The sequence below is a fragment of the Monopterus albus genome, unplaced genomic scaffold, assembly GCF_001952655.1.
Source record: "Monopterus albus unplaced genomic scaffold, M_albus_1.0 scaffold21.1, whole genome shotgun sequence".
NCBI lineage: Eukaryota > Metazoa > Chordata > Actinopteri > Synbranchiformes > Synbranchidae > Monopterus > Monopterus albus.
This window is the reverse complement of record NW_018127901.1, coordinates 1,549,805-1,575,100: the sequence shown is the minus strand read 5'-3', so window position 1 is coordinate 1,575,100 and position 25,296 is coordinate 1,549,805. Positions and strand designations below refer to the sequence as shown.

General features: G+C 43.1%; 1 protein-coding gene across 5 annotated transcripts in view; it reads left to right on the top strand.

The window, feature by feature from the left end:
- LOC109956732 (protocadherin-1-like) overlaps positions 1 to 25,296 on the top strand; it is a 187,833-nt gene that overhangs the window by 90,226 nt on the left and 72,311 nt on the right. For 3 of the 5 annotated variants that reach the window (XM_020594073.1, XM_020594074.1, XM_020594076.1), the window contains one exon: positions 9,718 to 9,937. In XM_020594073.1, coding sequence (XP_020449729.1) covers positions 9,718 to 9,937 — 220 coding nt within the window. Of the gene's footprint in view, positions 1 to 9,717; positions 9,948 to 25,296 lie in introns of all 5 variants that reach the window. The other 2 variants (XM_020594077.1, XM_020594075.1) reach the window with 1 other exon arrangement.

Below are 25,296 nucleotides of genomic sequence, written 5' to 3'. Positions count from 1 at the left end.
TGAAGGTGTTTTTCCTGGTAATCACGTTGGTTTGTAGCTGGAGCTGCTGATCAAGATGTGCTCAGGCAGAATGCATCTAATTCACTTTATTCACTCTGTTTTCAAGACTTTTTGACACATGTACAAAAAGCCACAAGCTTCAGTTGAACACTGGTCACTTCACAGCCAGTGGAGAAGAGGAACGTGTCAGTGCATGTACGTGTACTGTATATGCATGGATAAAGGCCCAGAGAATGAGTGCTGCTCTTAAAGGTGATAGTAAACAAAAACTCCTCTCCATCCAGCGACCATGTGAATGTCCTCGTGTAGCTCTCCTCTGGGTCAGTAGATGTAAAGAAATCTCTTCTGTTTTGTTGAACAGTTTGTGATGTGAGTGACAGTTTAAACACATCAGCAAGTCATAAATGCACATGCATACAGAAATGCAGCAACAATGCACATGACACTGACTTTGGGTCAGTTTGGGAGAGTTCACTGTCTGCCCGTCACCTGTCAGCGCTGTGTTCAGTTTTGTCGGCAAGCTTGAGCCCAGCGTGAGAGAGCAGCCAGGCAGCAAATTGGAAAGTACAGGCTAAAGAGGAAGATTTATTCAAGTTCATTTCTCTGATCTGTGTGTGTGTCACCTCAGAGTTCATTGGATCGCTGCATCAGTGTCTCTGTCACTGTCAGCTTTGAACACAACACACACACATACCACAGAACTGTCAGTCCATTGTGTGTGTCGTGTGTGTGTGTGTGTTTGCCTTCCTGACAATACCGTAGTGTACCTGAGGACATGACCTTTGTGCTTTCAGTGTGTGTGTGATGCTGGAGGTGAGTGTGCTCCAGAGTCATGGTTCCATGTGTTCTGCCAGCCAACACTAGTTTTACTTGCTCAGTGAAAACACACACACACACACACACACACACACACACACACACACACACACACACACCTGTAGGGCATATGTAGATATTTGCCTCAACTCTGGAAAGCAAATGAGAGACTCTGCTGACCTGTTTCGTCTGAGCGTGTGTGTTGCCATGAGGCAGAGTGATGCTGAGTGACAGATGCAGTGATACAACTTGTGTCTGTTAGACAAAAACAAGGGAAGGACAGAACACACATCAGCACATGGCGACAGGGAGTATTCTTACAGCCAGGATATACTGTATATTTTATGCCAAAGTACTGCTGGTTATTGAACTTCAGTACTTTGTTGGTACTGAAGGAAACATGCTCCTAACACAAACGATCAAACAGCTGAAAGGTGGTGCCACATAGTACCTGGTTAGATTTATGATTTTATTGATAGTCTTTGATCAGATTCTTATCAGATTCTTACAGTTTTGGCCTGTACTGTTCTTGTCCAGCCATGTGTGTTTAGACATTCAGAGGATTAGTCTGATGTTAATTTGTATTTTTTATCTTTACTTGTTGTGTGTGGCTCTTAGCTCCAAGCACAGCAGTTACTACTGAAGACGTAAAAGCTCTCTCTCACAAATTTACTGCGTCCTTTTATAAAATGTCTCAGTAATTTCCTACAGCAGCTTCTCGCTGTAGTCTGTAAACAGAAGTGCTGGTAACTATTTTCAGTGGCGGACTGAGCCACTTTTTGTTGCAGTAGGATGGTGTATGTGGGAGTGCGTCTACACGGTAATAAGGGAAAATGTCACCCAGTCTTTGATGTGTTTTTAATGTATTTTTAATGTGTTTTAGGACAACAGTGGAGCTCTGTGGCACAGAGGGATACTGTATATCAGGCTTTGGATACACACAGTACTTGTTATTGGTTTTTTAAATGAGATTTGTTCACACTATGAAAAAAATCCATCAGTTAGTTATACTGTGTATCCTGTAGAGGAATGAAGGGGGGCTGAAGCCACCCCCACCTACACTGGGTGAGAGGCAGGGTGCACCTGGACTGGTCGCCAGTCTGTCACAGAGCTGGCACACAGATAACCGTTCACACCTATGGGAAATTTAGATTCAGTCTAACCGGCATGTGTTTGGACTGTGGGAGGAAACCGGAGGAAGCTCAGTCAGGCACGGGGAGAACATGCAGACTCCACACAGAAAGGCCTGGTCGACCGCAAGGCTTGAACATGGAACGTTCTAGCTGTGAGGCGACAGGGCTATCCACTGCCCCTACAGGCCACCCAGAAAAAGAATATCACCAGACTAATAGTTGAATGGTGGCCTGTTTTGTTACATGAAGGCTGATGATTTTGAACTATGTAGGGTTTTGATAGTGGAACCAGCGCTCTGGGAAAATTTACAGAAGTTTTTGAAATGATATGGAGCAAATGCTAGATGTTGCTATGGAAATGCAGATATTTTCTTCCTGTCCATTTTAACCTTATTTATTTCGGGCTTCTCGTGATAATTACCAACACACACACACACACACACACACACACACACACACACACACACGGTGCCATATATATAAGTGTGATTTGCATAGGTTCAGTCCGTCTGTGCTCTGATGCAAACTTATTTGCCTGCTGCAGATTCTCCATGTGAAATATTTTACATTAGAAACACAGAGGCGCCGTTTGTATGATGCTTCACTGCGCCTGCTGCTCCCTGTTCATTGTCCATTACCAGTAATCAGTCTGAGCTTTTAGCATTTTATTCGTTTATTAGGTGGAGGAAGTGTTTAGATCCTTTTATCTGCTTTTCAAAAAGCTACTAAACTTTATCTGAGAGTCATAAAAACCACAAGAGCATTAGTGAGTGATCGTTGATGTTGGCTCAGGATCAGAATTGCAGTTCCTCCTATGCTGATGAGGCCAGTCAGGTTCTTCCACATCAAACTGGGCAAAGCCATGAAACAGGAAAGGTTCTTGCCAAACTGTTGCCCAAAATGTGGACAATCATCACTGTTCATAATACTGTACTGTTAAGAAAGCATAAAGGCTGACCTAAAGGTCAGGCTGACCGCATACTTTTGGCCATATAATAAATATGACATGTTTCATGTCATTTCCTAGAAAGGACTGGAACTGAAAGGTACTGTGTGGTTTGGTAAACAAAGAAAGTCACATCTAAAATTAACCGCATACATTTTTGTATTTTATGAAAATAAGTCAACAGCATTAGTAAATGATAAACATTAGAAAGGACACAACTGTCTGGTCCTTTCTCTCTGGTTCTATTGTCTAGTGACCCAGGCAAGAAGCATCTCTGTGTCCACATACTTTTGGCCGTATAGTGAGTGTATGTACATGTGGTGCATGGTGAACTCCCGGACAGTCCTCTGCTGCAAATACCTGCATAAAAGTCAGTCAGTAAGTTTTTAATGATCTGAACCAGCTGATCTGTGTTTGATCGCTGCCTTGCTCAAAGGACCCCTGATTGTGGTGAAAATACACCCTGCATGTCCCCAGCAGCTGCAGGCAGATGTTCTCATACTACATATATATGAAAACCCATGCACACCTGCTCAGTAGCAGGCTGGTTCTCCCACAGAGCCAATCACTGCCTGCAGCGTCATACTCACAACCTTCACTCTGAAAGATGGAGGGAGATGGAGAGATGGAGCTGTTTGAGAAAATGGATGGTAAAGAAGGAGAGAAAGTGCTGTTTTGGCTGCAGGGCACTGTTTTCTGTTTCACCACTGATGAGCCACACACACAAACACACACTCTCTCTGTCTGTTCCCTCCATCTCTGTCAGTCTCCACCTTTCTTTGTCCTGATGCTCCTTGTCATCTTTCTCTCTAGTTCTCTGCTTGTCTTTCTCTTTGTCTTTTAGGCTGTATCTCAAGTCTCTTAAATGATTGTTCCTCGCTCCTCACTCGACCCAGAAGTCGAGTAGTGAAGAGGTGGCTGGGGGAGCTGTGAGCGAGGACAAACGAGCACATCCTTTGCGGAAGTCTTTCTATGGATCGACACGCCCCTTTATCAGAAATCAGTTGCTGATTGGACGCTTCAGATGAAGGATCGAAGGAAAGGACGTCTCATGCTTCTTAAAATGTTCCCACATCTAATGTGGGCGGGGCTAGGACACAAGGAAAAGATGCACGTGAGGGAAATGTTGGTGCATATAAGAGGCTTGGGATGTGCCCTTAGGCTCCTTTTCTTTTCTCTCTTCCTTCTTCACCTCCTTCAGTATCTTTGTCTCTGTCTCTCTCTTCAGGGCCCACTCTTCTCTTCACCCTTTTCACTATCTCTTTCTCTCTTTAACTCTGTTTGGTTCTCTCTGTTTTCTCTCTCCCTCTCTTCTCTCTCTTTCTCTCTTACTCCTCTCTCCATTGTTTGCAGTGTCTCTCCTGTTTCTCCTTCTTTTCTCCATCTCTCTCAGGGTCTCTGTCTCTTTTGCTTTGGGCCTCTTTCTCTCTCCACCTTTTTCAGCCCCTCTCTCTCCTCTGCCTCCCTCTATTTCTCCACTCTTCATTCATCCTCACTCAGATTCAACACAGTTGTGTCCAATTATCACTGGCAGTCGCTCTTCACGTGGGCCGAATGTGTGTGAATATGGAGGAGTGTGTTGTTGGTGTGGGTGTGTTTGTGTGTGTCTGGTCCTCGGAGTGAATGTGTGTGCATGCATACTTGATAAGGACAGACTTTTATAAGCATGCACAATGCAGCCTCACACACTCTTATCTCCCACAGAGGGAGGTAATGAGGATCTCTCTCTCTCAGTTATCTCGGTGTCTCGGCTGACAAACAGCCAGCGAGGCGTCGTGCGTTTCTTCTCTCGCTAGTTTTTAATCATCTCTGAACAATGTGGCCCAGTGAACGCCTCCTCCTCCTCCGCCACCTCCTGCAGGAGAACGAGGAGGAGGCCGGGCCGTCTTATCTGCATGAACCCACAGCTGGCCTCTTCTTGCTCCTGTCCTCTCTCCTCACCCTCCTGCTCCTGCTCCACATTATCTTTCTATTCTCCTCTCACTTTTCCTCCCTTTTTTATTGTTATCCCCTGCTGCACCTTTTCTTTCCCCTTCTCCTACATCCTATTTGATTTCTCCTCCTCACCATCCTTCTCCTCTTTTCTTGACTCTTCTCCCATCTCTTACTCCTCCTCCTTTCACTGCTGCTCCTTTGTTCCACCTCCTTTTTATGTTGGCCTCCTTATCCTCCATGTCTTCTTCCTAATTTCTCCTCTTAAACTGCTTTTGTTATTCAGTGCTCCTCATCTTCCCGTCTTCTTCCTGCTCCTCCTTCATTGCATTGCTCCTCTTCTTCTATCCCTTTTCTCCAGCACCTCCCTTTTTATTGTAATCTCATTTGTTGTTTTCAGCACTCCTTTACCCCCCTTTGTTCCTTCTTCCTCACTCTTGGTCCTCCTGTTGCTCCTTTTCTTCCTCCACTGTCTTCCTCCTCCACCTTTCTCCTCCTCCCATTACACTGCCTTCAACCTTACAAAGTGAAGAATAGGTTCTGAAAGCTAAATATGTATGAAGGTAAATTTAATGTAGTCTCCTCTTTCTTCTTTATCCTCATGGCTTCTTTGCACAAACCACACTGATCATTTTTGCTCCTTTTGCTTCTCTTCTTTTTCTGCATTGTGCTTCAGCAGCATATTCATTGTCTCACCCAGTGATGGTAAACAAGGTCAGTTATTATGGATTCAAGAAAGAAGGTTCATCATGCCTCCTTGTTTTACATAAAAGTGCATATGTGCATTTTGCCTGCAGTTGACTGAATATTTTTCAGTGTAGAAATTAGACCCAAAGTGCAGCATTAACAGTTTGCTGTAGACAGAATCCACGATGAGTTATTTTTCCTTGAATTTGTAATAACTGACCTTCGTAACCATTACAGTGTGTTTAGTGAACACACTCATGGCCATTATATATGTGTGTAAGGTCAAACACAAAATATTAACAGCAACATTCAAACAAGAAGAGAAACAGCGCTGGGTATTTTTACTTTAGTTAAACACTGCAGGAGCAAAGAGTCACAGGCACTTACATTTTTATAAGTTTTGAAGCAACACAAGTTACTGTGAATGATTTCAAAATGTGAACTAGTGTCAAAACTGCAACTTGTTTCATCATTAGAGCCTTGCTGTGACTTTGGGCTTGGACTGGTTTATGGGTAGGATTGTGGTGGATGACTGGGTGCAGGTTACAAAGGGTGTGGCCACTGTTTGGATTCTGTCTTCTGCCAACATTCACTGGTGGCTTTTTTTAATCATAACGACAAACTATAATTAACCTGAAGTTGACCAAACCTGAACAATAGAGAAGCAGATCAGTTGCTGCTTGTTGTGACCACTGCTGCTCTACACACAGATGTGACAGATGTGACTATGTCAGAGCACCTCTGAGTCTCTTCAGGTCCATTTTAACTTTGGATTCAGGTACAGTATACTTTTCTACGGGTCTGTTTCAGTTTGAATCCCAGGCCCTGGACCACTGAAGACTTTGTAACCAAAGCCTAACCTCATCATTTGTTTTTCTTAGTGAAGCGAAGCCTTTTGGCTGCATGGCTTTACAAACAAATGTTGTGCTCACTCTTGTGAATAAACGATCCTCCTCCCATGACTGCTGAGCACCTGCAGGTTTTAATCCCCCAGAACATCACCTCCAACTGTAGTGGATAAGTTTGTCCGTTTGTGGAGGCCTTCTGGCTTTCTAAGGCTCAGGGTTGGGAGAAAATAGGGCAGTGAGGAACATCAGAACACCTGGTCAGGCAGACACAGCCACGTGGCAGCGATCTAGAACAAGAGGACATTCTGCACAGGCATAGGGACAAGATGGCGGCGGGCAGCTGGGCCGACACTGAAGTGAAAGTTGTAATAGATGTTCTTTGGTCTTTCTGTTCCTCCCCTCTGATCTGCTCCACTTTCCCATGGTACAACCTGCTGAGATGGCACTTCTATTTCTGGCAAACACACACACACACACACACTCACATAAACACACACATAGACAGAAGAACAAAAAAGGCAACAAAAATCAAGGATTTTGTGGTGTATGTGCACGTATGTGTAAGTGTTTGGGCATGCTGGAGGTGACAGACAGGCAGGAGAGGGATTGAGATGATTTGATCCGCTTCATTTCTCTCTTCATGTGTATATAGATGCGATTTATTTCCTAATGCTCATGCAGCAAACAGAGCAGAGGAAGCTGGAAGCAGTTATTAATAACTGCCACAGTTTGCTCTGCTGCTTTCCTGAGCACACGTCTGATGGTTAGACTGCCACGGGGTCTCAGAGAGGGACAAATCTGAATGTTTGGTAAAGGAAATGTTTGTTCTCTGTGAACGTGTTCTACGTTATTGGTGATTCATGCTGTGAGGGAAAAACCTGTCTGTACAGCACAGAGGGCCACTGCTGTCTCCTTTAAAATGAACTGTTGGTTTTGCATATTTGAGCTGAACAAATCATATCCGAAGCAAACTGTGGTGGAGGAGGAGCAAATGATTGGACTGATGCTGTAAATGGTGGTTAGTCATCAGCTCCTGTGAACGCTGTGAGATTTCAGGACAATCATTGCTTAACTGGGACTGAGTCGCCTCTTAGATTTTAAAGTGCCACCTTATCATTGTGTGGTAATGCAACCTAAGAGGTGCAGTCATTTTAAAAAGCTGACTAGCATTCTGTGTGTATCTGCTGCTAAGATGCTTCACAGTCCAACATCTCAGAATCAGCTATACACATTGACAAGTTCTTATTGTGCAAACACACAGTATGCTAATGGGACGGAAAATGCTAATCTGACTGTGGGAGTGAAACTCTCCCATTCCATAATGCCTCTGATGTTATCTAAATACAAACTGTGACCTCTCTGAGCGCCTTTACTGTCAGGAATTCTACTGAGAATAAAGACAGGAGGGTCTGCTGAGAGCCCAGTTATTACAGCAAATTTGAATGTGTTTACCTGGAGAGGTGCCTGTCACCTGAAGCACCAGGGATCTGGGCTTATGATGGCTCGACAGCATGTTGTGTCCACACAGTTTAAAGGACAGCTCCTGTGTGGTTTGAATTTTGTACATTTTCCATCATTCTGACATTAATTCTGGCTGTTTATACCTTCAGGCAACACAATTAAAGATAGTTTGAAACGATTTAGCCAAACATTTCAGACTCTTTGGAATGCAAACAGCACAGAAACTGACTGGGGATGTGCAATCCTGGCAGGAAAGGTGATTCATCATCTTGCAGCACCAATAGAAAGAATATTTAATTTGAAACAGCAGAGAGGGAGCCAGCCTGAGATGCAGACTGCCAACCAGGTGGTTGCTGGTTTGAATCCTTGCACTGTAAAGTCATATTTCTCAGCTACAGCAGATGTTTCAGCTGCTGCAAAAAAGCTGCTTACAAAGTAACAATATAAGATTAAAAAGGAGCTTGAAGTCCGAGTGTGCCTGTGTGTTAGCTGTGATCTGCTGGTTTTACCGGTTCAGGGTCTTGACAGCGCCCAGTTGCCATGGTGACAGAGTATCTGCCGAGCCAGGGATTCTGCTCTTTATCAGCTCGGACCAGTCGGTCAAGTGTGTGTGTGATTGAAATGTCTGACCGTGCATTGTGTGCCTTTGAATTAGGACACAGTTTGTTTGGCAGCACTTGGTGCATTTGCACAATGTGTGTGTGAGAGCGAGAGAGTGGTGTCTGGTGTCCCTGCAGTGCTATACGAAGGCTAATTGTATTTCAATTACAAAGCCAACCAACACACGAGTCAGACAGCTACCTTCCAGCCCCCAGAACCACACAGTAAATGGAGCGGTAAAGTGTGTGTTCAGCCTGCTGCTTTTATTAAAGCAGTGTGCTTCATGACAGAAACCAGTCGGTGAGAAGAACCAGACACAGGCTGCAGATTTCACAGGAACCTAACAATAGACACATACGAAAGAGCAAGTCTGGTCTGAATGTGAGATGAGATCATCATGAAAGCATGTTACATATTTCTGAAACCATTACATTGCTCCTGATGAAACTAAATGTTTTATTGCTGAAACTGAAAACGTAAAGGGGGGCAGTGATCACAGATACTGACTCATAAACCATTTGCTAAGTAGAGATTTGAAGGTATTTTGAACCCAGAATAGGTTCCACCTCCATTTTTACTAAACTTCTGTCTTCCTCTTCCTGGTCTTTGCTGGCACATTGCTGCATAGCTCGTTGTGTTAGCGCCACCTGTTGTTCAGTGGAATAATCTATTGGCAGGACAGTGTACATGTGTATGTGTGCATTCATGACAACAAAATGGAGATCTACTCACAGAACAACAGTTTGGTGATGCTACTAGAAACCAAAAACTCCACAGGGATCCTTTAGACCTGGAACTGGTTGATGGGTGGGGGAGCTACTGTGAGACAGTAGGGCTCACTGACAGCAAGCAGCAGAGGGTCATTATTTTAATATTGCCAGTGAAATATACTCCCAAGATTTGTAGCTATGAAGCAGCAGGGAGTTAGACGTCAGTGGTGAACACAGTGAGAAGAGGTGAGCTAACCAGATGATGTAGAATGAGATGAGGAGACCTGAACGCAGTGATGAGATCTGAGGTGATGAGCTGAAAGCTTTGTGGTTTGAGCTGCAGAATCAAAGTGTCAGTCACTTTGAGAACAGAGCGTACAGTAATCAAAGTCATTGTCTAAATGGCTTCTTTAAAGGTCTTTTTTTTTTTTTACAGTTTCATTCTTTGATTACTGACACTGATTCACCTGCATCAGATCAAACTGAAACAGATTTCTAATAAAAACATCTCATATGTTAAATTGAAGTTTGGTTATGAACCTTCAAACTAAACCTGCCCTGTTCTCTTTGTCTTCAAATCCCAGCTCCCCCATCGCCGAGTGACCTTCTCCACCGCCAACCAGGCTCAGGACCTGCAGGATGCGTCCCAGCACAGCTACTACGACAGCGGCCTGGAGGAATCGGAGACACCCAGCTCCAAGTCTTCTTCGGGGCCACGGATTGGGCCGCTTGCACTGCCCGAGGACCACTATGAGAGGACCACACCCGACGGCAGCATCGGCGAGATGGAGCACCCGGAGAACGGTAAGACCAGGTGGAGTTTCCCCTCCCTCTACTCCTCTTTTCACCTCCTCCATCCATCCATCAACCTCGAGGGGAACAGGCACACACGCTGCATATGGACAAACGTGTGCACACTGAAAACCAAGTCAAACCTGCTGACTTTCACACACCTTAACACAGCTTTCATTACACAACTACACACACACACACACACACCTTGCCCCTTGTGTCAAATTGAGGAGTGTCAGCATTTGTATTTTTAATCAGATTCCCACAATTCCCTGCTCTGTGTATACCTTTGTTAAAGAGGCGTGACCTCACAGCAGCCCAGCACAATCAATATGCAACATAATCAACTCCCATGGCTTAACAAATTAACATGCCAATTATGTAAATCGCTGTGAGCCCAACCTTCCATCATCTTCACTTATAGATCCACAGAGGGAGGCTAGCAGGAGCTACGCTAACACAGTACACCCCCTCTGTCTTCAGCAGTTAGCATGTTGTCAGGCTTTCATCATGTTAGCATGTTGCTATATTACATGTCTGTCCCTGTTTGTTATTTACAGGCAAGCAGTTTGGAAGACATTTATAAAGCTAACAGGTTAAAGGAATAGTAGCAGTCTTAGCTTGTTAGCTGCTGAGAGACAGTGTGAACTGCACATGACAGTCCATCACCACCTAGTTGTCTAGACACAGTGCACACAGCTTGTGTCTACTCAGCATATTGTTAACGTGACTCAGCACACTGATGTTTCTGCATATTAATGTGGAAGCACTAAAACTGAGTAGCAGAATTTCCCTGACTTTAAGTTGCTAAAAGGTGTCAACAAAGCTAATGATGATAAGTACAGATGACAAACATGACCATGTTTTTGTTTCACTTTGTGTTTTAAGCCAGTTTAGTATGAAATAAATAAGTGTAGTTGGAGCCAAACAGATAAGTTTCCCATTTACAAACAACCGAGGATTCACACTCAGCGTTGCAGCAGAAAATGTTTTCACAAAGTCATAACAACTTAAAATTTATATAGACATTGTCACAATGTAGAAATAAACCCGCAAGGTCACTGTTTAGAGGTGACTGAATATGCAACACACATCCTTGCATTGCTTATTGTTTATTTAATTTAATTTATGTATTTATTTATTTATTTTGGCAGCTCAATGTTAGCATAACACACTAACATTGTGATGCTGTTTGCTCGGTGCCTCATTGTGGTTTTAATATTTGTAACATCAGCATGTATGAAAACTCTGTTCTTTCTTAGAATATACCAGACACCGGAGATATGTGATAAACTGTCAGTACAGGATGTAATCCGTACTATTGATCAAACACACAGCATCATGAAAAGGGACTGGATAATTATGGCAACAATGCATTTTGACAATATAACATTGTGGTTTTTGGGTGCAGGCACCTAGTGTACAGGTATGCCCTGCTGGTGCTACTCCAGTAACTGGCCAGTTGTACAGCACAGGATATGGACTACTGAATAAATGTAGCACTCACTCACTGTTCTGCATCTCCACTGCATATTCATGAAGCCTCATGTAAGGCTAATATCCAAAAACAAATCAATTTATGCACAAAACATCCACATAAACAGTCCTGCTATCACTAAACATTAGTGTTAGCATAACCATTAGTGCCTGAATTGAGAGATCTTTTCAGAAAAGGTGATCCCATTGTTTAATTTGTCTGACAATGTTTCACATTTATTTTTTCAAAGCATGTTTTTGTGTTGTTGTGTAGCTACTTAAACTGATTGTATGATAGTACAGGCCCGTTTAGGAGGAATTTAACACACTGCCTTACCCTGATAATTTTGAGATTAGCTCATGATGCAGTCGCTGCTGACTGTTATTGTTTCCCTCTGGTATAAATAAAGTACTTCGTTTACTTGCTTTCTGGAGCCAAATGATTCATTAGACGCACATCTAAACACCCCACTCCCTTTTTTACTTGTACCACTGCTCATTGTTCTGCTTTAGCTGTTAACGCCTCGTTACCACTTATGCCAATTAAGCTAACTGAAGTGAATTAGTTGAAACTGCCAAAAAAAGAAAGTGTAGAGAGAGGGAGAAGAGAAAGGGAGAAAGGGAGAGAGAGCTTCAGTTTAAATGTCATCCTTGTCTTCTTTTGTTTGGGTGAGAAGACCAACTCTCTCTCTCTCTCTCTCTCTCTCTCTATCCACAGGTCGTACGTATGCCATCTATAAACACAATTATTCACAGCTGCTCACACACCCACAGGCTACTACCACCCAGTGTGTGTGCGTGTGTGTGTGTGTGATAGCGATGAAGAGCAGGAGAGAGTGTGTAAGTGGCTGTATCTCCTCATACACAGTGGAATGGGGTCAGGGTTATGTTGTGTGTGTGTTGCAGTGTGAGGGGATGGTGGTGGTGTACACTCTTCCATTTTGATAATCAAACACATTTCGGCTGCAGGTATTTTCCCAAGGAAGTGTCTGTGTGTGTGTGTGTGTGTGTGTGTGTGTGTGTGTGGTACCAGCAGAGAGGTCAACAGATTCCAATTGGTCTTCTGAGGATACACTTTACTCTCTCACTTTGTTTCTGTGTGTTTCAAAACTCAAACCTTTGATGCCACAACAAGCCAATAATGCTAACACTGGTGGAGGAAGCCTTCAGCTCCTTAAGTAAAAGTATGTAAGTATCATGAACATGTCCTCAAAATATTAAAAGTTCTCAGTGAAGAAAGATACACTCCATTTACTATTATATAGCACATCATTGGACTATTCTGACCTGAGCGTTGATGTTTAGGCACTGTTTCACAGTTTGGTAAAGCGGAGCTTACATATCAACTAATGATCATTTTCACTATGGATTAATCAGCAGTTTATTCTTGATAAATCCTTGTGTTGCTTGGTTTATGAACTCAAACCCCAGAGCTCGGAGTGACACCTTCTGATGTCGTGACCTGACCAGTGATCCAGTTTTCCGTGATTAAAGATGAGGAGAAGCTGAAATCATGGAATGTTTGACATTTTCACTCTGAATAAATTTTGATAACTGACCAATCAGCAAATGAATTAATCAACTAATTGTTTAATATCTACCTGAAAGTTTCAGTGGAATAACTACCACTGTCAGGTAGAGGCAGTGGAGGAAGACATACTTTAAATTGGTTTTAGTCTGCATTTCAGCTTTTTTGTGTGTGCGTGTCTTTTTCAGGAGTGAACATAGTCCAGGCTCAAGACCCAGACACAGTATATGCATCTGGACATAATTTAAATTAAACACTAAATGGTTAATGAGACAATGATTATAAGCAAACAGTAGCATCCATCCATCCATCTGTACCGCTTATTCCTGAATAGGGTCGCAGAGGCTGGAGCCAATCCCAGCTGACACCGGGTGAGAGACGGGGTCCACCCTGGACAGGTCGCCAGTCTGTCACAGGACTGACATACAGACAAACAACCACACACACTCACATTCATTCTTACGGGCAATTTAGAGTCACCAGTCAACTTAAGCTGCGTGGCTTTGGACTGTGGGAGGAAGCTGGAGCACCTGGAGAGAACCCATGCAGGCACAGGGAGAACATGCAGACTCCACACAGAAAGGCCCCGGGTTGGCTGGGGCTTGAACCCAGACGGAACAGTAGCATGTTTCTCTAATTACTTTTTTTTTGTCTTGTCTCAGTACTCATCTTGGCCGGTTAGCTCAGTGTGTCCTATCTCCTTGGCAGGCTGTGGAGCTGTCTCCCCTTGTTTCCTCTGCTGCAGACTGTATCGATCATTATACTGTGTGACTGATTTGTTGATCTCAAGTGCTTCAGACAGACTGACAAAGAGCTTCAGGAACTAGCTGACTTGCCTCAAACACCTTCTGTCTGTTGCGTTTAAACTGGTTGACTCATTTAATTCCAGTCTGTTTATCCTCAGCAGTCAGATACAGCATGTCTCCACTTAGCTGGACTCTTAGTTACGGTAGCTGTACAACAGTTATTGTGGTTAATTTTTGAACAGTACCTTTGCAGGTTCTGTGCATCATCAGGTGAGGCGCCTCACATTTCCTGAGGTGGTTTGTTTACTGTACAGTACGTGGAGGCGGTTGCATTGGCACCAAAATAACAACACATGGCCAGGACACCGCTACTGAAGGGCTCTGTGTTTGTTCTTAATGCATCATGGTTACTTTTCCACCTGCTATTTCATAATCTGCACATTTTCCAGATGTAATCTGGAAGTTCATGACATGTGACAGTGCTTATGTGCTCTAGTCCAGCTGCTGTTTCTCTGCTAAAACACTGTGACATATCAGAGCTTGAAGAACTCTACATGCAGAGAGGAATAGCTGCTGTGATTTTGTTTTTTACACTAGAGCTTCAACATGGTGATGGTGATAGTAGTGTGGATAATCTTGACAAGATTAGGTTTTTCTTGTTTGCTGTTAACAACTTATCGTTCTGCTGTCGTGTTCAAGTGTTTCTCAGATGAGGACGAGCAGGAGTGGTGGCTCAGCTGCTCCCGCGGTAAACACAGTAGGTGACATTTTGCTGAGCTTCAAAGTGGTTTCTAGTAAAAATGCCATGCCTTCTAGTAAATGAGGATGTCATTTAGAACTGAAGAACCATTTGGAAAAACATCAAAATGCTGAGCAGTTTAGGTCTGGCCTGGAACATAGTGAGAGCATGTTTTTCCACTTTCAGTTTCAGTAATATGGCCCATTTAAATTCTATTATAGATGAATTTTGAAAGAACAAACTGAATATGAAGCTAAATACATTCTGCACTATATTATCCATAGAGTAATGATACTGTATGTTATTGTATTACATTATTGTAACCAAATCCCATGAAAAGATTGGCTTCACCAGCTCAGACCCGCACACCTTCCTGCTAATGGATCGATCTCCTGCTGGAAATAGTCCCATACTGCACTATTTCCTTCTGTTTGCTAAAATGACGGTGTCCAGCTTCTTCAGGGAAATTGCTGAGCATTTAAAGGTTTTATTTACTTGCCTACATAACGAGGAACTAAACAGATCTGTTGTTACATACAGGCAAGCAGTGCAGCAGATATATACAGTACAGGGCGTCTTGCTGAAGTTACTTTGATACAATAGAATCAGGTTAAAAACATGTCTCTGTGTGTATGAGCATTGTACATTAATAACCTGAGACTGTGTAAGTGTGGTTTTGTGTTTTTAAAGCCACAGAGCGGGGGCATCAGAAAGGGCTGACAGACTCACACATGTTCGGTGTTTGTTGACAATAAATGCATATAATAGCACCAGCCTTATCCTTTAACAGCTGTATGTGTGCCTGCCAGTGCAGACGGCTACCTGTACCGATGACACTCAGCTGCTCGCTCGCCTCAGTCCCACTTTGCTCAAACTGCCCACAGACAGCACAAACATGCTTTCATACAGACTGTGGTTTGTTCTGCAGAGCTGAGAGCAGAGACGACATGGTGAGATCTCTATCATTTCACTTCTCTCCTCTTTCATCCTGCTGTTTCTCCTGTAAATGGTCAGATAATGGACATTAATTCCATCAGCCAGTCTTTACTCTGCTAATGCACCCCACTTCCTGTCTGTGATGGACGGATGGAAAGAGGAGAGAAACCAAACAGAGAAGAAGGATTTGAGGGAGGAGAGGAGGCAGTTTGTGGAATTTAATTGCTTGTGTGTGTTTGTGGTGAGAGAGGGAGAGCTGTGAAGAAGTAGAAAGAGGGAGGAAAGAAAGCAGTGAAGAGAAAGGTACAGAATGGGAGAGAGACATAAAGATGATGCATGGAGAGAGGTGGGGGGGTCTGCTGCCTGACACTGATGGTTGCTGCATAACAAGCTGATTTATGAAATGTGTGTGTGTGTGTGGTGCACTCATCTCCCTAGATGAAACCACATGCAAACATACTGTATTTGGCTACACACACACACACACACACACACACCCTGAGCCTCTTTATCTGCTGATTGCATCAGTCTGAGAGCTGTAGCAATCCCTGCACAACACACACTCAAACACATACGAAAGAGAGCGGGGCAGAACATCAGTGAGTTTTTCCTGTCTCGGCTCTTAATCAGCCACCGGTTTGATTTCCAGATAAGACTGTAAAAACACAGAAAATGTTCAGCGTGCGGGATGACGTCTACGCTGCAGTCACACTTCTCTTAACGTGTATTATCTGTTCGATGAGCTCGATCTCATGGGGAATTCATGCTAATTTAAGTGAAAACAAAGGTCATGTGATTGATTAGTTGATTGGCAGAAAATCCAGCAGCAATGTGATAATTGATTAACTGTTCTAGTCAGTTTCAAACATTTGCTGATTAAAGCTTGAATATGTTTGTTGAATAAAACAAGCTATTTGAAAGCATCTTCTTAGTTGGAAGCTACAGGGCACCTTCTGCTATTTGCACACATTTTATAGACAAGAAAATAATCAGCAAATGAACTGATCATGAAAACGAGGCAGTGTCTACGCCGGAGCGTGCCACATTTATGAACCTCTGTAAACCCGTGTAGGTTCACAGCTAACAAAAACACAGAAATACGAATTTGCATGTTTTGTCAGATTTCCCAAAAATCTGTGCATATGCACAGTGGCTCCTGGTTCTCTCATCAGTTTCAATAATTGTGGAATGTTTTGTACAAGGACGTAGTCTCACATTAATCAAGCTGATCAGATCAGCTGTTTAAACTCCTTAAAGAGGGACCAGTCACATAGTCATGATGACTGAGTCGGTGCTTGTTGTCGAGTTTTACAGTAATTATATTGTATCCCTGTTTATAAATTGTTTGTGTCTTGTGTAGGTTAGTGTGTATTTATTAGTTGACTTTGTGTATATTCAAGGCCCATCCAGGGACAAAAATTGCACATTAGTTCCATGGTGAGCCAGAATATGTCTTAAAACAATAAAAGATAACAGGAAATAGCAGAGAATGAATCGGAAGTGCAGTGAACAAAAGTCTGAGAGATAAAACGTGATAAATGGGAAGAAATGGACAAAATAAAGTAAGAAAAAGAGGAGGAGAGTAGAGGAGGTCATGTGTTCTCCGTGACTCTCCTCCTTCTGTCTCCTCCTCCCTCTACTACAAGAGGCCTCAGCTAACTTGACTCCTTTCACTCCTCCTTGGGGACCCTCACTCTCACATTTTCCCACCCTCCCTCCCTCCTGCCTCCTCCATCATCCGCCCGTCCTCATCTCCTCCTCTGCAGTGGGTGATGATAGGGGCCAGCAGTTCTCCTCCAGTGTGTCAGAAACTCCCAGGACAGAACTCTGTTCTCTGGTAACTCTTGTACACATTATTTAGTTCAAGTTTTTTATTTAGCTATTTATTTTTCAAACTCGTGAAGCCTTTATGTCTAAGCACACAGAGAACTCCAGCAGTGCTCTGTGTGCTTCATGTTCATGATCTGCTGGACCTGCTGAAATTACACTAACAGATACTGGAGTAACTCTAATTACACTGTAAGATGAATATATGATCAGAATCACTCTAATGACACTAAAAGATACTCATATGTGAATTAACTGACAATGAGAAAGTTCCAAAAACTACTGAGCTAGTTCTTCACAGTAGTTCCAGATGTTTCTAGATGAGGCACCAGCATGTTTTGAAGGTTGAGAGTATCAATGAGAGTTTAGGGAGTTACTGAATAGGTTCTAGGGTTCGCTGAGGATGTTCACTAGGGAGGGTCTATGAGCCAGTGATGGAGTCCAGGGGTCATGTAGGAAGTTCCTGGATCACTGATGAGTTTTCAGGGATCATCGAAATGTCGTGATGTTTTAAAGGACGTTTTCGGGGTCCTGGGTTTCACTTGGCAGGGAGGGAGGCTTTACTGTGTCACAGGATCGTGGGAAGGTTATAGGGTTCACAGACTAGGTCCAAGGAATCGATAAGAGCACTTGAGGGGTTGTAGCAGTCATTCGGGTGGCACAGTGGTTTAGAATTAGGCTCTACGATTCATTGACAAAGTTTTATAGTTCCAAAAGCAGTCTCCAGTGTTTTCAAGGACGTTCTTTTCTCCTGATATGGAGTCAATGAGAAGGTTCCAGGGTCACAAATGGTATTTACTGAGACTGTAAATGTGTGACTGTGTCCAAGGTCTTTAAGGATATCAGAGAGTGATTCTGACATTCCACAGGTCAGTGAGGAGGATTTATTGGTCATGAAGAAAGCCCCTGGATTCAGTGACAATGTTCCAGTTCTTCAAGAAGCACAGAGTTTTAATAAGCAGGATCCAAGGGTCACCTAGGCTGTTCCAGGGTATATGAGGGACTTCCTGAAGAGATTCCAAGTATTCTTAATGAGTTTAAATTCCTTCAGTTCTTGAGGCACTTGCAGGTATCACAGAGATAGTCATGGAAAATGTTCTGGATGAGACTCCATGGGTTTAGTCATTCAGAGGCTCCAGGGTTAGTTGAGCAGTTTTTGTGGTGAGCAAGGGACTTTTAGAGGTTTCATGGTTCCCTTACGTGTAACCAGACGTCACTGATGAGGGTTCATGTTTCTTGAAGAGGTTTCAGGCTTGTGGGTTCCGTGTGACCTTTGTGTGTTTACAGTATCAACCTCCAACAGGGTGGATCATTTCCTGTGTTGGCTGCTGATTTTATTTTTCAAAACTCCATTAACTGGCTTTTCAGAGAGAGATGTATGCCTTGGACACGCACAAGCTCTCTGTCTGCACGGCCACAGTCGTTAGAGCCTGCACGGTAACACCACTTCACACTGAGGAAAGAGGAGACTGAGTGTTCAAAGTAATTCTGGGCTGAACAACACACACTCGTGGTGTTACATAATGATGTAAGCAGCGGTCCATAGTTTTGGAAGTGGGACGCTCGCTGAGAGACGGTCTGATGAAACCGCAGTCCCGAGGACACATGTGTATGTCTGCAGCTTCTTGAGTGTGTGTGTTTGTAGACTCTTAAGTGTTAGTATGTGTGCGGCTGTGTATATCTGCTCCTCATTAGCCAGTAGATAAGAGGAGTGTGTGGAGTGATAGAAGAGGTGATTCCTCCCTGTGGAACCATACCTCCCTCTCTATTTCTTATTTGTATCACTGAGTGTGTGTATGTATGTGTGTATGTTATGTCAAGAAGCTTTATAGTAACAGGCGACGTTCTTTGGATGCCCTCTCTGGTCCCCAGGGAGCGGGGGAGAGAAGGGGAGGTGGATTTATTTTTCCAGGTCTGTTGTTTATTTGAGCTTATCTGTGGTGGCCGCTGTACACTACAGAAGAAGGTGTGTGTTTATAGGTGTGTGTTTGTGTCCATGTGAGTGTTTTTGTATTTGGCAGTAGCTGTAAATCGGAGCTCGGCCAGCATACGACTGATGTACAACAGCAAGGATGCTGAGAGCTGCAGCACGCACACACAGTGCTGTGTTCGTGATTGGATTATTTTGCCGTGCTGTAGTGAGATATAGGTAGTGTGTGTGTGTGTGTGTGTGTAAGTGAGTGCATGTACTCAGTCTGTACACCTAGCTGGTGTTTTTTCTGTCAAACTCTGAACTGCCAGAGTTCCTTGAGGAGGTTACAGGGGTCACTGAGAAGTTACAGAGTTGCTTAATAAGGTTCCAGGTGTAGGTGCAGGGGTAACATGCAGGTTCCAGGGATTTGTTCAAACATTTCAGGGATTCTTAAGGATTTTCTAGGTGTAATTCAATATTTTATAGTCAACTGTCAAAGAATTCAGGGGTCACTGAGCGTGTCATGCACTAGGACTCTGTACTTTAAAGGGTTAGGAGTGTAGTTCAGGAGAGGATCCAAGAGTCATTGACAGGATTTTGGGGAGGTCATCAGAAACATCACACAGATTTTAGGAGTCACTTTGTGGTTCCAGAGAATTTGGGATCTCTCAGTAAGTACTAGCTATCCTTGAGAAGGTTTGATGCATTATTTAAGAGATTTCATGTGTCACTGAAAGGTCCTGATATTTCAGGTTGTCTTTACAAAGGTACAAGGTGAACTCGATCAAGGGTTCACTGACATGGTTTGAGACATCGCTGAAAAGGATCCTGGGTTCCTTGAAGACGTGGGAGCGCTCCAGGGACCATGGTGCACCTTCTGGGATTTCAGGGTCTTGAGGCGGTTGGGCAGGTCATTTGTAAGGCTGAAGAGGTCACTGGCCACGCGTAGTCACCACTGTTTGAATGGGGATTTAATTAGTGTTAAGTATCATAAACATGTGTTTTTGTAAAAGAAATAACATCAGTTTGCATCTCACATTGTGTTTGTGCAGGTGGACACTGAGACATTATATTTTCTCTACTGGTTCAAACTGTTTTCATCAGATTTAAACTTTTTTTTAAATTTATTTATTAGCAATATAATCTCCCAGATACCAGGAAATACTGAGCCTTGAATGAATCTGTAGGCTTCTATCATCTGAAGGTGAACTGTTCACATTTTCTACCTCAGTTATTGGCTTATTTGCTGACATATAACCTTTAACAAATAGTAGCTTTCGAAGTTGCATGTATTTCTCTGATCATGAATATTCAGCACAGTGAACTGCTCTGTATTCTCCTCAGAATTTGAGCTTCTTGGCTCTTAAACTGCAGCTTGAAGAAAAACTGTCAAACTGTCCTTCCTGTCAGCCGTATTTTTCTTTATTGACATGACATACAAAGGCTTTTGAAATATAAAAGCCTTTCCTGCAGAGCAAAAGGAACCAGAGGCATGGGTCCAGTTTTCAGGCATGATACAATGATAATGATCCGTTTTCAGTCTACTGAGAATATTTCTAACTAATTGGTGATTCAGTGTTTGTTATGCTATAATTTGCAATTAGGTGCATGTTCGCTGATGCTCTTATTTCTTGTGCAGATGTTTTGCAGTAGCCACAGTTGAAGGTTGAAGTGGAGGATAATACGGTGAAACAAAAGAAGCTCCAGATTAGTTCTTTAAGTTCAAGATATTTACAGATATTTGTCAGCCATGATTTCACTGAGTCTATCAGAAAGAAACAAGTTGTTCAGCAAACAGACTGATATATGCACTAAATGGGCAAAGTATGTAGAATTCCTAGGTTACACACTTTAACATGTTCTCTTTCCTGCTTTGGTTCCAAATTCTGGTTTTGGGAGAGAGTGTGGAAAAGGCTCTTTTGCATTTTAGTGGTTTTCCCAGTTTGCTGTAAAAGAATGTGAGTAGCCTGCACAGCGCCCTGACCTCGACCCCATCCAACAGCTCAGGGATGACCTGGAACACCAACTGCGAGGCACACGGCATCACACAACACCACTGCTGGATCTCACCAATACGCTTGCATCTGTAAGGGAGTACAGTCCCTGCAGCTGGTTCAACATCTGGTGAGAAGGCCTGTTTAGCAGCGACACAGTGTTCAGGCGTCCACTTACTTCAGGCCACGTAGTGCAACATCAGTCATTCACTAACTATTTTGTGTGTGTGTGTGTGTGTGTGTGTTGTCATAGAAAGTCAAACAGGTGTGTAAAAGATGCTGCTTATTTTTTATTTATATATTTATTTGCTTCTTTAATTGAGAACAAAGGTGGCTGGTTCAACTTCCAGTGTGTAAAATTTAACTAGCGTTTGTGATGCTGCTGCATTTCTTTGCTTCTTTTTTCTTTTTTTACATTAACCTGAATTTGCATCGAGATGTATATTTCTATATTTAATCTATACATTTGACTTTATCATTCAATTTCCCCATCATCAGAGGTCGACGTGTGAGATTATCTCATAGATCAAAGTCACTGCTTGACTGTCCGCTCTGAACAGGATGTGGCTGCCTGCTTCGGTGCTGAGCGGGCTAAAGGCAGCTCGGCTAAAGTCGCCTCCCGCCAGCTCTTGGCTCTGGTTAGTCACCTCCGTTAGTGTGGGCAGCTGTTCCTGGTGGGCTTTGCCTGCATTGAGGCAGTGTGTCCAGGACAGATGGCTGGCTGCCAGGGGGGCGTCCAGCTCAGGGCCGTGACCCTTGGGAACCTGTCCAATGAGAGCATGGAGTCAGCAGGGGAGTTAGCCACAGGTCTGGTTGCTAGGTCTGTGTTGCATCATGGGAACTAATGAGCAGAGGATGGCTGGAGTTGTGTGTGTGTGTGTGTGTGGGTGTGGGGCGAGGTGATGTCATAGTGTTAATGGGGGAGATTTTACCTTAGGTAAACAGCTACACACACACACACACACTGCAGGCTCCCCAGTGTGTCTAACTTTGTTTTTCAGATGTCCTGCTGTGACCCTCGGTGGGGATGGATCACCATGGAAACAGGGAGACAATTAGGGGTGTAGATGATGTGCATGCACACACACACACGCACACACACTCTCATGTTGAGACAATAATAAAGTTTCTACAAAAGAAAGCCACAAAGTGCTTTGCAATGTCAAATACATTTACTGCTAAGAAAAAAAATGCATTAAATAAGGTGAACAGTAAAACATGTTAGAAAAGAGAAGAAAATGTGGAAACAGTACATGAAGGTCTTTGAATAAATGTGAGCTTTAAGACAAATATTTAAAAATATTTCATTCTCCTGCGGTGGTGAACTGGTAGAGTAGCTCATACATCACTGTGAAAACAGTCCACTGCAGGACAAGTCCTGCTTTCAGAATGTTAGTGAAATATTTCCAGCAAAATGTACTTCATCTTCCATAGTGAAAGTACTCTCAGCCTCTCAGCCTGTTACTGTGTACACATTCAACAAATAGTCGTGGTTCTGGTCTCCTCTGAAAAAAAAAAAAGAATTTATGTGATAGAGAACAATTTCTGCTTTGTTTTTTTGTTCTGGTTTGTATAAAGGCCTGTTACAAAATAAGCAGCTGTCATCACAGTGATACCACATTTTAAAATACAGTTGTGAAGAGAAGCTTTTCATGTTAACTGCTTTGGGTATTATAATCTAAGTGTTGTATTTTATTAGACAGTCATGTGATTTGTAGGCCACTAACCACTGGCTTCAGCTCCTAGAACCATAATGATGGAGAAAGTGGAAACACTCATACAGTACAGGTAGAGGAGGAAATACACAGAATATCACCCTTGTGTTGTAGTATCATAGCTCACTGGATTAGTAGTAATGCATTAACATACATGTAGCATTGTAATGGTGTAGCTGGCTGAAGTGGAGCTAATCAAACTACTTCATGGACTTTTGGGTAGTATAGCTTATAGCACTGTTTTTAACATGATCATATTTTGTGCATCTTCTTAATCACAGATATGAAATCAACTTGTTGGAGTAAGAACTGCAATGTTTCCTTTTGAATTGTGGCGAAGAACAGCAAAAATAGCAGGTTAAAATACTTGCTCTTATAGTACAAGTACATCAAAATTCTTCTTAAGAACGTGACTGAATAAATGAATAAACACTTTTATTTTTCATCCACCCAAACGTGCCCACCAGGCCTAACAGGACGTAATTTCAATTATTATAGAGGCAGGAGAAATGCAAGGAAAGCGAGCAGATTACTAGAGTAAATGTACTTGGTTACATCCTAGCACTGCGTCTCTCAGCTCTGTGCTGAACTGCCGTCGTTCAGTCGATTAACCTTCTAACTGCAAACTTCTCCATCAGGCTTAAAGTGGGTGGAGGTTGGCTCCACGCTCATAGATTAACACAGGCTTAAGGTGTGTGCCAGTCACGTTACAGCCCCTTGATTGCCTATTAAGCCCCACAGATTAATGCTCTCAGTAATTAATAAGCTGCTTAGTGGTAAATCACAGAGTGGACCCGCTCTCTTAAACCGATATTGTTTCTTATTAACAACGAAACCAGGAACGTAGCCGAGCATTTCCTGACCTGTCGCTCAACACGCTGCTGATTGATGAATGCTCTGAATGTTGCTCTGAATGTGCAGAGTTAGCACAAGCTGCTGCTGCAGAGAGGCCCAGTGGCAGGAGCTAGTGCTTAAGTATTACTGGGGTGGAAGCACTGGTACTTTTTATTATACACCTAACAAGGCAGTTTACTAGGTACCCCATGCTAAAGGTAATGCAGTCTAATCCAGCAGCTGTGCACAAATCATCCTTTCGTGAAGTTGTTCAGGTTTTGTTTCTGTTATTTAGTTTGCCCTCACTGATACAAACAGGATGGACAAAACAATGCAAAGGCCTGTGAGTATAATATGATCATAGCACTCGATAGCACCAGACACTGCAGCTTTCAAAAGCTGAATCAACACCAACCTCCACTACATTTTAAAGGAAATTATTTTACTCTGCTACATTTTTCAGACAGCTACAGTCACTTTGCATTTCATGCACGCTGGCTGGCTGCCAAGAACTGCACTTTTCAATTACTCTGTGGCTTGTAAAATTAGTTTCAGGAGGAATGTTGATAATGTGAAGACAGAGGATGGTAGCTAATCATTTTAGCAAATTCTAACATGAGGAAAACCAACATTAGACCAACGTAAAGCCACAAAACAACAGGAAAAGCAGCTGATTGGCCACAGAGGAGGAAGAGTAAACGCTTGGTGTTCAGCACTGATGAAGGCTGTGGATAGTAACTTGCACTGGAGGTGTCTTAGTGGTTTGTAGTCTGCACATTCTTTCATCACTGGGATTATTATTTCTCCCCTAACCCTCATACATGTCACTGTTTTCATTTTCATTTGTAGGTTATCATGTTGATGGAGGAAATATGTTGAACAGCTGTTACAGCTTTTTAAATCTCATCGGCACCTGAGGGTTGTTTTTCCGGCTCCAACACCGGAAGCTAATGTCTCCATTCCTAATCCCCCCTAGTGAACAAGGCTGTGTTACCAGGGAAACATGTGTCAGGGAGCACCATACCAGACTTATTTGAATCACTGAAACCTGGCTAGAACGTAAAAGGAAAGAGAAAATGGTTGGATGTAGATTATATCTCTAAACTAGACCTGAGACAACCTGAACCCCTCAGTGAACTTTCCCAAACAGCATCATGTCAGATGATCAGGCCTCATGTTTCAGAGATGTACGTGTACAATCCACAGTAACTGAACAAAGGCGCAGCCTGCAGATGTCCTCAGCTGAGTTCAGGCCTTTTAGGACCACATTTTTAGCATAGTTCCGTTGTTGTACCAACATTTTTACTCCATGGATTTAAATATTTCATCCACCTCTGCTGGGTTCTGTCTCCCAGTGTCCCAGAGACTCCTGGAGCTAAAATTTAAACCTGCTCATTTCTTCTCTCCCCCGCTCAGCTAGCAGGCAGCAAGAGAGTTATTTTCTTCCAGATAAACACCAACTTCACTTACGCTCACCGCTGTGAAACTGCCACTGCCGTACAGCTCTAATTGTGCAGTCCTACTGTAAATTATAGTCATATGCTGCTTATCTTGACTGGAGAGCTTCAAAACAATGACAGCTGCAGCACAAACAGCAGCAGCACATGTCAGTGCAGAGAATTACCAAGCTGCCCTGCAGAAACAGTCATTTTTATCAAGTCATG